The 17,943-nt window shown below is 32.3% G+C and overlaps 2 protein-coding genes and 1 long non-coding RNA gene across 3 annotated transcripts; all 3 read left to right on the forward strand.

Annotated features, from left to right (window-relative positions):
* The first annotated feature begins 806 nt into the window (after positions 1-806).
* On the forward strand, positions 807-2,896 carry LOC114723028 (disease resistance protein RPS2-like). The gene is made up of 2 exons (XM_028909170.1): positions 807-2,698; positions 2,884-2,896. The coding sequence occupies exons 1-2, from the start codon at positions 807-809 to the stop codon at positions 2,894-2,896; spliced, it is 1,905 nt and encodes a 634-aa protein (XP_028765003.1).
* Positions 2,897-2,955: 59 nt separating this feature from the next.
* LOC114723017 (uncharacterized) lies at positions 2,956-5,023 on the forward strand. The gene is made up of 3 exons (XR_003738199.1): positions 2,956-3,038; positions 3,314-3,370; positions 4,989-5,023. It is a non-coding gene; the product is annotated as an uncharacterized LOC114723017 (long non-coding RNA).
* Positions 5,024-16,150: 11,127 nt separating this feature from the next.
* Positions 16,151-16,477, forward strand: LOC114723029 (Bowman-Birk type proteinase inhibitor-like). The gene has a single exon (XM_028909171.1). The coding sequence runs from the start codon at positions 16,151-16,153 to the stop codon at positions 16,475-16,477; it is 327 nt and encodes a 108-aa protein (XP_028765004.1).
* Positions 16,478-17,943: the final 1,466 nt, after the last annotated feature.

Here is a 17,943-nt window from a genome sequence, read left to right on the forward strand (position 1 = left end):
AATTTCACTAACAAGGTGAATTATTCAAGCAGGCAATCAACTTGTTCACAAAAAAAAAGGAAAAGACAAAAAAGTGTGGTTGTTGTCTGCTGAATCACTTTTAAGAAGACAATAACACCTACCAGTTATGTTTTTTCAAATTAGAAAAGAAAACAGACAAATTTATACGATAAAATATGAACAAGACGATAATTCAAGTAGTCAGCTTATAAAACAAGATTAATTATAAACAAAAGATTGTTGGGAACGAGGAGCGATGTGAGGGATGGTGTCGTCCCTCGGTTCAATCAACAGTAGCTCTAAGCTGGACTAAGCCACGTGGTCCAACATATGCCATCAACTTCTCTCTCCCTCTCTTAACTTTTTTAGTACTCTCATTTTTACTTAAGAAAGAAAAAAAGAAAAAAAAAGGGAAAAAAAGAAAAAGAAAAAGAAAAAAATTAAGTTTGATCCTAAATATAAGACCACAATCTACTTTGTCTCACATATTTATTCTTTTTTTTTTTCAAAGTACTCCTTATGTTGATTATACATGTTAAAGGTTGCATTAAAGGATAGTCTCAGTACACATTATTAACAAGAGTATTTTAGAGAATGTAACAGTTATTTATTACAAATAAATAAATTAACGGTTAACTAATATTTTTAATATTTGTAAATTACGTATTTTACTATTATATTAAGGATCGGAGGCAGTACATAATTGGAAAATTTCTTAAAATGAAAATTTCTATCAAACATGTTTCATTAATAACACTCTCTGGTAACGTTTCTTGAACCGTTTCCCCGCAGGCTGAGGTTTCTCGATGACTGAGGTGATAGCTAAGATAATTGTTCCCGCCGCTACAAGGCTTGCCCAATCTGTTATCGAATTTCTGTGGTCCAAAGTCATTGGAGACTCCATTTCGCTTGCTGACATACATGAATCGCTAAATCATGGATTAATGCAGCTACTTGCTTTACAAAGGGACAAAGACAATGAAGTTTTGAGCGATATTATACAGAAAGATCCGTCTGAGGCTTACAAGCTTTGGAAGGAGCGTGTATCAAATATTGAGAAACAGGTGGCTCCCTTGAACAAAGAATATGTTGAAGTAGGGACAAAGAGACGGCGTATTGTTCGAAGGAAACATCTTGGAAAGAATATCAACGAGGCATTAAAAGACGTGATCAAGCTTCTTGAAGAATGTCCGGAGAAGATTCTAGTTGATTATAAGCTGCCGGAGCGGGTCATAAAGGAGACTGGTGTTCTATCAATTGCGGAGTATCCGACTCTCCTGAAAGCCTTCCAACAAATTCTGACTCTGCTACAAGATGAAAATGAAGGAGTAAAATGCGTGGCACTTCATGGACAAAAAGGGGTGGGGAAAACTACAATAATGCAAAACTTAAACAACCACTTTTTTGATAACGATGACAAGTTGTTTGATATGGTGATTTTCATCAAAGTGCCGTCTGATGAGCAGATTAAAGATCTTCCCATTCTACAGAAAATTGCAAATCGAATAAAGGTGGATAGAGAAGATAGTGAACCTGCTGATGTAGTTGCTGGAAGAATACGGGAAGTGCTGGAAAATAAAAGATATTTACTGATTTTAGATGGCCTAAGGCACACACCAAATGGGATTTGGGAAAAGTTGGATATTTCACAACACAAAAAAGATAGTAAGGTGGTAATAACCACTCATTATCCTCTTGCTTTCAACTCGAAATATGTTGCTGGGAAAGTCCCGCTGGAAAGATTATCCCCCAATGAAGCATGGAAGATGTTTCGATGCATTATTGGTGAGAATCTTTTACCACCCATACCAATTGCTCGACAGATATGTGAGAGATTCTGCTATCGTCTCCCCCTCCTTATAGGTCTTATAGCAAAGTCTTTTGCCTATCAAGAGTCTCCTCCTGATTGGGAGGGGCTTTTGAATGAATGCACGCCTTGGCCTCAACTTAATGGTTTCGAAGATTTATACTCAGTCTTGGAAAGTGGTTATAAACTGTTGGGTGATCAACGTAAACAAAAATGCTTCCTTTATGCTTCACTGTATCCTGCAAATAGCAAGATATACACAAATTACTTTGTGGAGTGTTGTATTGCTCAGGGCTTTCTTGGTGATGTTGGTGCATCTACTAATTACAGCGCTATGCGTAGTCGCTGTATTCATGAAGTATTGAGGCACCTTGTTAATGTCTCGTTCCTGGAAGGGGATCAACAAATGAGTTATGTTAAAATGAATGATTTTTATAGGCAATTTGCCTTTGATATATCATTCAAATATTGGGACTTAGAATGTAGCACTTATCGTGCTGATAATGAAGGACATGAGAAGTGCTCCTTCAGACCAGAATCACGGCAGGATGCTAGATGGATTTCTATGGTTGGCAGTAAAAAGGATTGTCTACCAACAAACAAAAATTATTGGAGCCTTCAGACACTATTGCTACAAAAGAATCAGAAGTTGGTTGAAATCCCACCAACCTATTTTGACAGCATGAGCAATCTTCTTGTGTTAAACTTATATGGTACTAAAATAAGGAGTTTGCCATCCTTGTCCGGATTAACTAGGCTTAAAGCATTCTATCTAAATCGTTGTTCAGACTTGACGATAATTCCATCTCAGATCCAAACACTTGAGCACCTGGAGGTGTTTGACGTTCGAGATACTGGAGTGAATTTTGTGCCATGCTTGGAAAGTTTGCGGTGCCTGAGAATCTCATACATTTTAAAAAGTAATTATGACGGAATTTCAGAGCTTCACAAATTAGAAGAATTGACCATTGAAGTGAAATTCCTACCGCAATGGTGTGATGATGCTGAAAAAATTATTCAACAAGTTGATTCTTTGGAAAGTTTAACAACCTTCAAATGCAACTTTCTTTCTCCAGAAATTACCCTTAGAAAATTCCTAGAGGTCCACAAGGCTCCCGTTGATTGGGCGGTGGCTTTGATTAATTGTAAGCCTTCGCCTCAAGTTGGAGTTCATGGTTTATCCCCTACTGAAGCGAGGAAGATGTTTGAAGACATTGTTAAAGCTAAACGGGTATGTAAGAGGTTCTGCTCTTGTCTCCCCTCCACATAGATTCTAGATTCTATATTGCAAGTTCATTTAAATATGAAGAGTCCTCCCACTTATTGGGATTTGGGAGAGGGATTTCAATGAATGGAAGTGCTCCAAGTAATTTGATGCTTCTATCTTTTCAATTTTTAAAATATTATTTTAGTGTTGTATGATGGGATTTCAAATATATACGATAGGCGTCAATCAATTAAGTAGCCAAAATATCTGATATCTTCTTAATGCATTGTGCTTTGAAGGTCTTGCCACGAGAAGAGCAGAGTTCGTCAAAGCCCACCAACGTTACTGGCAGACCGGTGAGTAACTATTCGGAAAAGAACAACGTTTTCTTATTGTTGACTTCTAACATCTTTCTTTTTCTTTCGGCCAACGCCTACTAATGTCTCCTTATTGAGGGGTTTTATATTTGCACACGCATATATAATGGAATTCAAAGCAGTCATTAATCTTGTTATTCGTTTTAGTTTCAAAAGATATAGGTCCTGTTTGCTTTTTTATTTTCAAAATAGATTTTCGTTTTGAAAAATAAAAAATAAAAAATACAAAGCATGTTGAAAAATATGTTTTCCGTTTTGCCTTATTGAAAAAAAAAAGAACATCTTTTGACATTGTGTTACTTTTTGTTCTACGAAGTTAGGAAAAAGGTAGAATACATTGTATTTTCATTAATAACAAATAACAATATCATGCTTGTTGGTATTTTTGTGAGTGCTTTTTACGCAATTTTTTGTGTCAGGATATTGTGTTAGTATTTTTTTTTGTGTGTAATGTGTATAAATAATACTTTTTAATAATAAAATGGACTCTTTTTATGTCAAAAGAAAAAAAATTACGCCAATAAAGCAAACTATTGTTTCACTTTTTAATTTTACCATTTTACACATGTTTTTCAGATTAGTAGTTCAAACAATTTTTTTAATTTTTTGCTCCCAAGAGTTGTTCTAAAAAATTAGTCTACAACTTTTTTTTTTTTTTGAGGTACAAGGGAGCGGGCTCAAACTCGTGTGCACACACTCAACATGCACACATCACTCGGCCAAACAGCTAGTGGTAGTCTACAACTATTCTAAGAACATAAAAATAGAGAATAAAATCAAACAAACCCTTAATTTCTTGAGTATCAATTCGAATATATGGAAAGTGATCAAAATGTCCGCCTTTGATCTTTTGACGGCTATTGACTTGGACTGAATCACTGTAGTCATGGCCAGTTATTTAATATTTTAAATTTTAAATATTACTATATAATGCTCTGTTACGACTCCACACCAGATGGGCCACGCTGATCTAGGGAGTAGTGCTGCTAAAAGCCCAAACCAGAATATTGGTCCACGTAGAAGCCAACGGATGAAGAAGAGGCCTTGTAAGCTTCAGGAAATAGGAGAGGATGCTCTTATATAGTACGACAAAAGCCGTTAAGGTGGGGTGTGCATGATTTGGTCGTTATTCCTTCTGGCCAGATTCTCTGGATCTCCTCACTCCTATTGCTTTTCCCTTCTTTCGCTTTATGCATTTTCTGCTGTACTGCTCACTAACGTTCTGATATATTTCCGTTTGTGTACTGCATCGTTGATCGATAATATATATATATATATATGTATATATCCATTGGCAGTCTCATTTGTTGCTATTCTAGTATTCAGTTATTATCATTGCATGCTCTCTTTAACTATATGCCTGCAAACCCCTGAGACTTGATTACAACCGCAGCCTGTGTGAGATTTATATTTTATACAAAATTTATCTTATCAGAATCATGCGATCAAAGTGGAGATTCAACTAATCATCATCCAGTGCTTCACAAATTAAAATATTAGCCATCGAAGTGAAATCCCTACTGCAATGTTGTCATGATGCTGAAATTATTATACAAAAATTTGCTTCTTTAGGAAATCTAACAACTTTCATATGCAGATTTCTTTTCTCACAAAGCCTCGAAAAATTCTGAAAGACTATCAAATCATGGAGAGATGAGAAGATTTACATCATTTCAATTTGCTGTGGGATGTGAAGACTTAACAGCCGAAAAAATCATCGAGTCTTTTGACTATGAAATGTTCAAGAATGTAAAGCACTGCAACGGTGGCAAAAAAATAAACAAAGACTTGGCAATCATTGAGATTGCTCCCTCAAGCTGAAGCAGTTGAGCTAATTTGTCACAGGACTGTTGGTAAAGACATTAACGTCGGTGTCATAAGTGCAAGACTTGTTATGTTTGATCCAAATGTTTCCTTGTTGCCCATAAAAATATATATGTACTGAGAAGCATAAGACTGGTATATTTTGTTATGCTTTCAAAAATATTGTCGTGGTTGATATTTGTTTTAATGTGCATTAGAAGTTACTTCAGGTGTGTAATCTTTTTTCCCGTTTCATATCTTAGGGAGATGAACTCGGTTTGAACTAAGCCTTATTTCCAGGATGCCTCTTGTTTTACTGTGCGGGTTATTTTCTTATTTTGGCTCGTGTTATTTATGGTTGCATCTCAATTAAGCAATGGTACAATTGTGAACTGTCTGCGCAGCCATTGATCAGGTTTATTGCACTTCACTGTCGATCCGTGAGTTCTATGCTAATATGCTTTACTTTGTACTTGAGCTTCAATTGATTTATCGTGTATTAACTATTAAAGCCTACTACAAGTTCGTGGAATATATGCAAAAGGCTCAAGTATTCAAAGTGAATCTGAAATAATCCTGGTTTTCTTATTACTCAACAATTGGAAAATAACTCGGTCTATGTGGTTTGGTGACTCAAGTTTTCTTTCTTTGTTTTTTTTTAAATGTTAAGACAGTTCAATTCCTTTGGTTTTTAGCTCAATAAACTCTAAGCAAGTTGTTCTAAAGTAAAGTTTGAAGGATGAATCAATATTTGAAATAATTGAAAGAAAGTTAAGAGATTAAGATTATATTTTTTAGGCTTTAGTTAAAAGTTAAGAATCTTTTCAAAATTATCCTCAATCAAACTAAAGACATAAATATTTTATTAAATATTGTAGAAAATATTACATTAAGGATTAACAGATAAAATCTTACGAATTGAATAAGAAGTAATTACCAAGAAAAAAAATACACTCGCCCTGTAATGTAGATGTACCTTGTCTATATATGATGACTGATGAAATTAATATTAGAGATATAAAACCCAATATCGGGGAAAAAAGGAAAACTCAATCTAGGATGATTAAGCTAACCTAACCATCAGTATCCTCATCGTATTTTGCTTCTAGCATTTGGATGGCCTAAGAAGGTTCCAGTCCAACTCATCTCCCTTTGGTTTTTTGAAAGACCCCAAACCGTTTCTTGGCAATGATTGATCATCGCCTTTATCATTCTTGGCGATTTAGTTGGATTTTGTCCTTCAGACTGTTTCCTTTTGAGGTCGCCACCAATCTCATTGGTACTGTCTGCACAATTTGAACCATCAATGTAAAATAATGTGTCAGCTAACTAAGGTCAAATCCATGGATGTAATATTTATGTGGATTTTGGGATTAAATTAAAACCATTGATGGAGAATCATCAGATCCTTTTTTTCCCCTCAAGAGATGGGGTTGGGAGACAGACCACACCAACAAAATTAAACACCATAATCACCAAGGACTTGATTCAACTAGCAAGCTTGTATCACTTTAACCAAAGGTCTCAAACTCAAGTCCTGAGAATGTAGCCGTGTTTACATATTAGATGGTAGGACTTTGTTACCCTTGTGATCCTATTCTGGGTGCTCTTATGCGAAAAGAATTTAGCACCATAAAGAATCGCATGTCCACTAAGTATCATAGGAAAAGAGAACCTAACAGAAATTTTCCAGTTTGATTCCTAGAACTAGGCTCCTGTTTGGTACAACGTATTAAAAATGAGGGATTGGGATTGGGATTGCAATTGAAAAAAATCATTAAAATAGTACTTAGCATGAGTAATTGTTTGTTATATGGGATTGGGGAATACCACTTCCCCCCATGGTATTTTCCAATCCCATATACATGGCTTTAGTTAATCTCATATATCAAACAATCTCTTATATTAAATACTCTCTTAATAGATTTTCTCAATTGTAATCTCAATCTCAATCCCTCATTTTCAATACTTCTTACCAAACGCAACCTAGAAGTTTCTGCTGCTGGTCATAACCTGGGCTTAACCCATCGAAAAGAATAAAAGGAAATATTATAACCACATTGAGTCATTGAAATATCACAAATGTGAATTCTTGAACCAAGCAATGATAAAGCCAAGCCTCAGAAACAGGGGGACCATGTGTGATTCCTGTTTTACCTTCATGTTCTTGAGCGTGCTAGAAAGCTCTCGTTTCGCTATTATGATTCCCAGCCTTCCACCAAATGCCTAGATCAAAACCTAAAGCCAGGATCATAAATTGAAAATTTAGGACCAAATGTCCTACATAGATATGAAAAATTGAAATTTTAGCACTTGATTACTTATGAAGAACAATCGTGTATTCCTAGAGTGTTTATCCCTACCAACGATGCATATGATTAACGAGTAGATTCCTAAAATTCAATTATTATGGCCATAATTTGATGAGTTTATACTTGGATTAAAAATCTATCCGTTGATCCATATCACTTTGTTTAAACATTTTTATTCACTTGCTATTGATGAATTCGTGCGAATTGTAAATTACAAACAGATGGAAGAATTCTATCACTTGTTTTCATAGCTTTTCAAACAAATATATCAAAGGATCTACAAAATCCATAACTTGGCAGATCAAACAGGTAAAAACATGTTTTTTTGGTCATGGCGCCGAAAATAAAAATAAATGACAGATTCTTAGATCCAAGCTAAACAATCACATTACGAACAGTCATTACTCCGAAACAGTTTGTGAGGACCCGAAAAATTCATAGGGTTGACGAATGCAGGAAAAAAAATATTTCGGTTATTACAAATGCCGATAAGAAAAATGCAGAGACTCTTGGTCAAAATACAGGAATGCTTCTTTCTTTTTTTTTTTAGCTGAAAAATACAGAGAATGCTAACAAATCGTACATCAATATAAATAAAGTCCAACTGAGAGAACAGGGGAAAGAAGCAATAAGCGAAAGCAAAGAGAGCAGGGAAGAAAGTCTTCGAAGCTTTCGAAGCGTACCTGGCTCACTCTCCTTGGCCACCTTTCACTAGTTTGATTTGATTTGGGGTGGAAGCTCTCACAAGTTGACGCAGATGAGGGAAATCAAATCAGAGAGCCGCGTGGTGCGTTCGCAGCCTAAACCGAGACTCCGTCACGGGTCTTCATTCAATGCTCCCCATAAGGATGAGCATTATATCCTTGTCACTATAATATATTCTAAACCACTCAAAATAGATGGTTCAGATTTAAAATTTTTAATATATAATTTTTTAATAATAATTTTTTTTACAGATATGTTAATTATAATATTATATTCATTTTAAATTCTGTGTTTATTAAAACAAAAAGTTGATTAAAATATATAAAAAAATTTAAATTCAATTTAAACCATCTAAAATCAATTTGGATGATCCAAATTATGATGAGCACTCCATGCTCATTATTGTGATGAGCATGGAATGTTCTCCCCTTTATAATGATTATTGAGTTAAATAATCAATATATGTTAGTCCAAAAAAGTAAATATCAAAAACTTAGGTGAACTTGTCAAGTTTTTTGTATTAATATAATTTTTAGTCTTTTAAATTTGTCCTTATTTTGATTTTAGTTTATCAAGTTTTAAACTATAAATTTTAATCTGTCAAGAAGTAAAATGGTCTAGGTTTTTATTTAGTTATAAGAACCTATGTTTTAAATGAAAAGAAAATTGAGGGACCAAAACCTATAATTTAAAACTTGAGAGACTAGAACCAAAATAAAAACAAATTTAAGGGATTAAAAATTGTATTAATTTTTTTGTTTATATGAATTTATAGTTAAATGCTATGAAATAATGATATTTTAAAAATAGGACATATAGTCATATATGACTAGAAAACTTAACATAATAAATATAAGTATTATTTTTTTGACCAGAATAAATATAAGTATTAGATATATGTATTTCTCAGAAGGAAAATATTACCAATTTACATATAGTCGTAGATTCGGGCCTCGGGGACGAGAGATACGGATGGATATATTTGATCCTTTGATGAGCCCGGGTCATAGAGCGTTTCCTCCAATTTTGAACTTTTATATTGGATGATGTAATAGTCCTTTTCTGATTTTTAACGTTTCGGGTTCAATTCATGAGCCATTTAAACAAGAAAAAAATTTCATTTAACCCCATTGTAGCTAATTTATATTCAAATGCTCTAACTAACAGAAATTGAGTCTAACAGAAAATACTAGTCTCTCACAACGTGACAATAAAATATCAGTTTTTGGACGTTGAAACCATTAAATTTTTTGATTGCACAATCTGAAACGTTAGAGGCATATACGCAAGCATTCCGTTTAGAGTTTCATATTCAAATCATTCAATATATTACAATTAAAATGATTAAAAGCACCGTTCATGATTTCAAATATTTAAAGGCGTTAAACATTAAATTAAATAAATTGTTAAACAATTATTAAATATAAAATCTGTTCAGCAATTTGAATGATTCAACCGTTTATGATTTTAATGTGCCACTTTTAAATTTTTAAGGTATTGAAAATCTATTTATAACATTAAAACTTTTTCACATTTGATTTTCCTATTTTAATAAGAAAATCTGTTCATGATTAATGCTTAGTTTGTTTTTATTTTCCCACATTCTCAAGTAATGTAGGATCTTTTTTTTGACACACCCTCACAAATATCACAACATGAAATATACCCCTTATTTTGATTTTTAAAACTGGGCCCAAGAAAGATAGCTTTGATCAGAAACATGTGAAGTAGATCTCCTTTCTTTTGCCTCGTAACGAGACATTTGAAGACACGATCTCAAGACAGACTTACTCTTTTTTTTTTTTTTTAACTAAACCATAAGTATCCTTTTACTGGAAGCAATTCCATTTGAGATACTGTCAGGCACTAAATATGGACATTTCTCCCAGTTGTAATTCTAATCTTAATTTGTCACATTGTGAGAGACTAATCCTTTCCACTAGATCCAACTCTCATTGGTAAATAGAAGCTAATTTGTGTCAAACTTAATTACTTTAGATTAGCGACTAATAATGGTTAAAAACAGGTAATAATAATGTGTATAATTATAAATTGAAACCAAACAACAAAGATATAGGATAATGGTTCTAATCTAAAGTCATAGTGAATAGATATTCTGAAGAGAAAACATCTGTAATTTTGTGAAGTAGACCCCTTAAAAAGATTTTTCAAACCGGGCCAAAGATATATGATTTCAATCCGAAATATGCGAAGTAGACCTCATTAATTTTGTAAGGAAATACAACTTTTGAAAACTTAATCCCCCAATAACCCCCCCCCCCATACTTTTTATGAGAATGTTTTGGTTATTTTTATGAGATCCTACTTACAGGCGTCTAAGCTCCTTTTGTCCCTAATTAATTTTTTATCCTTTCTCCATATTTTTTCTCATACTATATTCTATTTCATCATTTATCTCATTACTAATATTTCTCTTACTCATTTGCTTCATTGTTAAATAGAGACATACTTAGGGAAAATATAATGGCCAATTTTTATATATTTATTCTTTTTAATTAATTTTAATTTTCACCCAACGTTGTTGACTTCTAACTCGCTATTAAAAGTCGTAGCTGCACATCTAATTTCTTTATGGATCCACTTGGTATAAACAGAGGGAGTTTGATTTAATGATCCGTACATGCGTGCATCATCTGACAAATGGACAATGGAGAGAAGAACTCTCAAGTCTCAATTATTGGCATGGCAAGGCGCAAACATGCAGATCACGACAGATGTAGTAAAAACAAACATGGAAACATTAATTGGTGTTTTAGCTGTGAAGCAAGGAAATATATGCAAGGGACATACCTAAGCCCTTTGACAACCGAAGGGTCATTTGGATTCAGAGAAGGAAAAGGCGATTTTTTTTTAATTGTGCTTTTAAGAATTTAAGATGTGATAAAAGTTACAGTGTGAAATGTGATTTATATTTAAATTGATTTTTATAAATAAGTTAGTTGGTAAAAATAGAATTGTTTGGATTAATAATAAAAAAATAAAAGTTATAAATTTACATAATACTTCATTTTAGAATATGAGCATCAAATAACTAAATAACACAACTCAAAATATTGGTTAATACTACCTCCAGTCCTAATTATTAGGCCTCGTTTGTAAACTATAAATAAGATTTTATAATTAAGACTAGAAATAGTATTAGTTAAAGACAATAAATATGTAAAAAAAAATTGACTTATTTTCCTAAAAGACTCTAATTTAGAAAGAGATTAAGTGGGTGAGGGAATAAACAGCAAAAGAGATGAGGGAGAATAAGTGAAAAAGGGAGAGACATAATAAGAGGTAAAAAATAAAAGAATATGTTTGCAATAGCTTATAAAGAAAATCAAGCTCCTTCAAAGATTTATTTTAACCTAGAAAAAGTATAAGTTTGGATATAAGTCAGATGTGACTTATAGTAAATTTTTTAAAGGTCAGACCCTTTTTTTTTTTTTGGAATTTCTTCTCTCTCAATGTTTCAAAAGTTTAGAAGGATCAAATTTTTACTATAACTTATTGGAGCTTGTACCCATAAGTCAAATTGCTCCTATCATGAATACAAATGCTACAATTAACTTTTGACATCCTTTATTATTATATTCAAATAACTAAATTGTGTGGTTTAAGAAAATTATTAAAATTAGTTAAAAATAATAAATACGTAAAAAATATATTTTTCTTTCAAATATATCCTCATTATTTATAAGTAAGTGAGTGAGAGTGAAAAAAAAAAAGATAAGAGAGAATATATGGGAAAATGATGACAAGATAGAGTATATTAATTAATGATAAAATGGATAAAAATTTGTTTAATCCCACTCTGGTCTGTTTGAATTGTCACTTATAGTAATTTCTCACATGCCAATAAAATCATTAAATGCATCAAATCATTCACTTTTACCTTTATTAAATAGCTAACATCTCTCTTCACCTTTATATTTTTCTCTCTTAATTTAATTAATACGGATAGAATTAAAAATAAAACATTAAAAAAAGTACAAGTGACAAATAAAAAGATTAAAATTCCTTCCTACAAATGATAATTAAAAAGAACCAAAACCTCTTCGTACAAGTGACAATTAAAAAGTACCAGAGTGATATTTAGACAAAATGAAAGTAAACCTTATAAAAAGGTACGTGAACCAAACTTCTTTTAAATAATTCTCCAATTCTAAATTAGAAAACTGATTTTGATTATCATGAAAAACTTTAATTAATTTTATTTCTTATATTTATTATTTTTAAAATTAATTTATTTAACTTATATGCTGGTATATAATTTAATAATACATAGTAACATTTTAGAGAGGCCATGTCACATTTGTTAAAATTAAATCATTTGTTTAGCTTCCTTAATTTTTTTAAATTAATTACATAAATTATTTAAGTATCTTTTATATTAAAAACACGATAAGTATAAATTATTTTGTCCTTTGTTAAAAAATGCCTAGTGACATGAAAGTGTTTGTATAAACAAGAGGTTATAAATTTAATCATACTTTCTTATTTTTATGAGATCCTTATTTTTAAATTGGCTCCATTCTTTTTATAAGATTTAATTTAGAGTTATCTAAACATTAAATATATTTTTTACCGATTTAATTTCTTAAACCACATAATTTGTTTATTAGGGTTTTATAAAAAGAACCAAAAGAGTATGTTGTTAATATTTGTTCCTCTAATTTAAAATAGTCCAATTCCTTAAACAGGGGTAATACGCAGATTTATTAGTGAGTAGTCCCCTTGGGGATATCCGATTAAAAAAAAAAATTATTAGTGAGGAGTAATTTATAAGAGGATTCTTCGAACCCGCAAAGCCCATGTTAATCTCGTTGACTTGAGTTCCTTGATAATCAACTAACTAAAACTTATTTTTAATTCAAAAATCAGTCAACTTACTGTCATGCTTTTCTAAGGCCAAGAAATGACCTGACATTCAATTGAAACAGGCTCTACCCGACAATACTTTTTTCTTGCCGGAGCTCCATATTTCTTCAAAGTGGGCCAAGAAATAAATTTCGATTAGAAGGTGATCCCTTTGTTTTGGGGATGCGACATTTGAAGCCTTGGTGTCTTGGTCCCACCACAAACTTGTGCTGCCTATGATTCAAAAAATATGTGATAAATTGTATTTATTCATGTTTATTAAGAAATTAATTAAAATCAGTTTAAAATAATAAATACATAAGGCATGTATTTTTTTTAAATATATCCTTATTAATGAAGAGAATAAGTAAAATACATAATAAATGAATTAAAGAGTAAAGAAAATATATGTTATGAGTAAAATTTTAAAAAAAAACCCATTATGTTTTGGCAAAAATTAATGTTATCTTATAAAAAAAAACAAAACCCCTCTAACAAAATTTATCTTATACTTTAAACTGGAGGGAGTACTAATTTGAATAGCTTTGTCTGTGGCCGGTGCTTCCTGTATCGTGCAGGGATGGTGGTAATTAAGAGAAATAGGAGAATCGAGAAGAAGGTTCATAAGACACTGCTTCTGTTTTCTTGAATTGGCTCTGTGAAAGCTAAGGCAGCAAGGAGTGAAGATTGAAAACATCTTTGATTGGACCAATGGAGAATTACATTTACCATTATATAAAGCCAAATTTCTTTTCCTCCATTTAATGTTGAGGAGGCAAATAATTCCACATACTAAGGAAGAGTGACCAACTCTGTGAAGACAAATAAGGGTATCTTTTAACCACCTCTTAAATTCTGAAAAATCATTGAGGGATTCTCACTGAGAAGCACCCAAACCGGAGAGATTTGTTGAGTGGACAAGAAATAAATGGATGATCCACAGTTTCTTCCGCTGCACATCCAAAAGGACAAGATCTAGAAGTATTCAAGTGGTGATTATTTGAAACATCACATTGATTAGTGTACCATGGAAGAGCTTCCAAACAAATAGTTGTTGTTTAAACGGGGGAGAAAGCTTCCAAAAAAGTTCTAGAAATCACCGGTTCTATTACCACCAAGAGAGGGGAGATAATAGTACCTATCCTTGACCTTATAAGAGCCCCAGGAATTGCCATTCTAATATACTACCTCCGGTCTTTAATATCATATATCGTTTGACTTTTATTTTGGTTTTAAATATAAAATCTCAATCTACTTTGTCTCTCATTTTTATTTATTTTTTTCCAAAACAGTCTTTGTAATAATAGTATTTCTAGTCAACACACTTGATTAGTAAAGATATTTTAGGAAAGACAACACATATTTATTACAAATAACTAATTTAACTAGTTCTTTTAGTTTACTCAAATTAGTCAACTGGCTCTTATATTTAATACTAGAGATAGCAATTGATTAGAGGAATTTAAAATGGAAAGTGCGAGTTGCCGGATTAGTTAAAATGGTTTATATCATGATGAGTCACATGTGCAACAATCAATGCGAGCTGGAAAATTAGAACGTTGCACGTGCTTCCAAAATTCACTGGTTAATTAGAACCTTCCACCAACTTCTTTTGTTCTCTAAATCTCGGCCTTCCACGTGTCCTGCTTTGGCATCCACGTGGACAACGTGCGTAATTAATTTATTAATATATGAAATTGAAATGCTAACATTTATTAACATTTTTTCTATTACATCCTTAATTATAAAAGCACGTTAATGTCATTATAAAATTTCTATGACTCATGCGTAAAAATCATGTTTTGATTACCACTATTGAATAGTCTGATCTTGCTTTCTTTTACATGGCTCCTCATCGTGGCCTCATATTTCAGTAAAAGAAGTTTATAGGGTAATTTAAGTTTTCTTAGAATTCAACATTTTTTATTTTTATAACACTATTTTCAATAAAATATGTTAAAATTAAGATTATATTTTTAAAATATTTTTTAGTAAGTTTTATTTAGATACTCTAGCTTCATCAGTCTTTCACAGAAGACAATTTATTAAAAATAAAAATGACATAATTTTGGTTTGCTCAAAAATTAAGATACTTGTGTTATAAAATTACGTAGTTTACTCCGGTTAGAAGAATTAATTAAAAAATGGCACAACAGCACTTGAACTACTATAATTTGAGCAATTAATGTAGTTTGATTTATATTATTTTTACATAAGCAATACCTAATAATATACATTAGTAGCCATCTTTGGGCATTGACAGGAAGGCAGGCGTCCAAGAGAGGGTGATTTAGGTGACACAAAAAAAATCTAAATGAAGCGCACAACCTATTTTGAAACGAGTTAGACCAAGCACTAAATCAAACGATCATGAAGATGCAAACTTGAGATGGGAAAACAGCTATGCACTTAATATAAGAGAGAGGATAGAGAAAGTCCACACAAAGATTTATCCTGATTTGGTTTAATTTCACGATAACCTTTATCCAGTTCTCAGTAACCTCTTGAGATTCTTAATTCACTCAATTTCTCAAATTTAAAATGTATTTGAGAACCACTACAATCCTTCAAATTTTACGAAATATTATATGGATACAAAATTCTAAGTCTAATTTATTACTTTGTAAACGGCTGTCATTTTGAAAAGTATGATACATATTAAATAAAAATAAAATTAAAAAATTATTAAATTTTAAAAGGTAATAATATATAAAGTTCTGGTGTATTAAAATTGTGTTGCAAATAGCAGTAAATGTAAAAGAGCCTTATACAACACCACTCCTTGAAAACATCTACAGTACGTAAGGCATCTAACATAACAAAGACATAAGTCTGCGCGGATGGCTCTATATTTATGTGGACCCTAATTTTTATACGCTGCCCCTTTTATCTATATAAGCAACAATTACCCAAATAACATAGATTAAAATAGTGGTTAAAATGAGTTATGATATCCCTCAAATTGAGTTATAAATAAGCCTCCCTGTCTGCTCGTCACTTCACACAAATCTTAACTCAAACACACAAAACCCCCCAAAGATTAAGAGAGAAGATGGGTCTGAGCAAGAAGGCGATGACGATGAAGGTGGGTGCGGGTCTGTTCCTGATGGCTTTCGCTGATGCAGCCTGCTGCAACAAGACCTTCGGCACAGCCTGCTGCAACAAGTCCCTCTGCACAGAGTCAAGCTCTCCTCAATGCCACTGCGGCGACGCGGGTGAAGCTTGTCCCTCCGCTTGTAAGGCCTGTCACTGCCCTTGCTCATATCCTTCACAGTGTCGCTGTGCCGACACCGCCAATTTCTGCTACGATAAATGTTCCTCTTGTGCATATCCTCCACAGTGTCGCTGTGCTGACACCGCCAATTTCTGTTATGATAAATTTTCCTCTTGTGCTTACTAATGCTATGCAAACGACAAAGCCTAGGCACTGGCTCCTACGTCAGGCTTTGTTTCTATGTACGTGGATCTCCTATCTAATGAAATAAAGTGAGAAATTCTAATAAAATTATTCTTAAATTTGTAAAATCTGAACTTGCAAGATTTTAGGTTGAAATTTTGAAATGTTGACAGATTTACAATGTTACTCTTTTCTTTTCTTTTTTTTTTTAAAAAAAAAACCGTAAGTCCACCTTATCGACCGCTCCGGTGACTAACGAACAGCCAACTAGTAAGAGTGGCTTGAGTTTTTTTTTTAAAAAAAAAAATTAGAGCAAAATTATAAATTCGCTAATAGTTCAACAATCCAATTTAGTCATTATGACTAACTGAAAATTTGTTAAATTCGCGTGACATTTTTGAGATTTTGAAAGTGAAGGATAACTTTTTTTTACAATTTTCCCAATAAAGTATCTTGTGCCCTTGCTTCCCACTTGTTTTTTTGGCAAACTGGTTGCCTTGCTTTATTTTCATCATGCTGTTATCATGGTCCCACGTTTAAGACCTTTATTTTTATCTCATAAAATATGTTAAAAACAACTTATACATAGAATTACTGAATTAGAATCATGATTTCTTTTGGGAGGACCAATCAGCACATAAAAAGTGAGTACGTGGCTTTTTCCTTTGCAAATGCTGTGCAAAAACACCCATAGTCATGGATCAATTGTGCCACAATCAATGCGGGCATCCAAGAGGTTCCTTGAAATAAATGGAGTATTATCATGTATTTTATAGCTCACCGTAGAGAAAGAAGATTGTTGGGGTTTATTTAAGAGTTGAGTTGTATTCAATACCCGAAGTATTTTCTCAAATATATCCAATATCATAAAGTATTTTTTCAAGTGTGTTTAGTATCATGAAATTTTTTTTAGGCATTCAATATCATAAAATATTTTTTTATGTACATCTAGCATCCTAAAATTTTTGTTGGTGTATTCAAAACCAATGCCAAAAAATGTTTCAGGGTGCTGAATCCACCACAAAATACTTGAGAGTGCCAAAAAATTTTTTTTTTTAAGATGCTAGATCAAGCTTAACTCTTTATTTAAATAGAGCAATATCAAATTGAGTGTAACTGGTGAGTTATGCTTTACAAATTAACTAATTAAGTCTAAACATAAATGTTCTAGAAAACTTTCTTATAAACAACATTGAATATTATTAATTGGTTGTCCATTATCATCCCAGATTAAAATTTTCAGCCTATGCTCCGCCTAACGTGGGATATAGCAACATATAATGTGTTTGGGTTCACGGTGACAAAATAATTTTTATTTCATCTAACTTTTATAAGTGTGGGTTAGGATAAAAGTTAGTTAAATAATATGATTTATGTTTAGATTGGTATTTGTAGAAAAGTCAGTTTAACAAATTGAAACTTGTTTGGATATAGAATAGAAAAGTAAGTTGCATGTAAAATGACTGAAA

The sequence above is a fragment of the Neltuma alba genome, unplaced genomic scaffold (assembly GCF_004799145.2).
Source record: "Neltuma alba isolate B1F8T4 unplaced genomic scaffold, ASM479914v2 tig00012118_pilon, whole genome shotgun sequence".
Lineage (NCBI taxonomy): Eukaryota > Viridiplantae > Streptophyta > Magnoliopsida > Fabales > Fabaceae > Neltuma > Neltuma alba.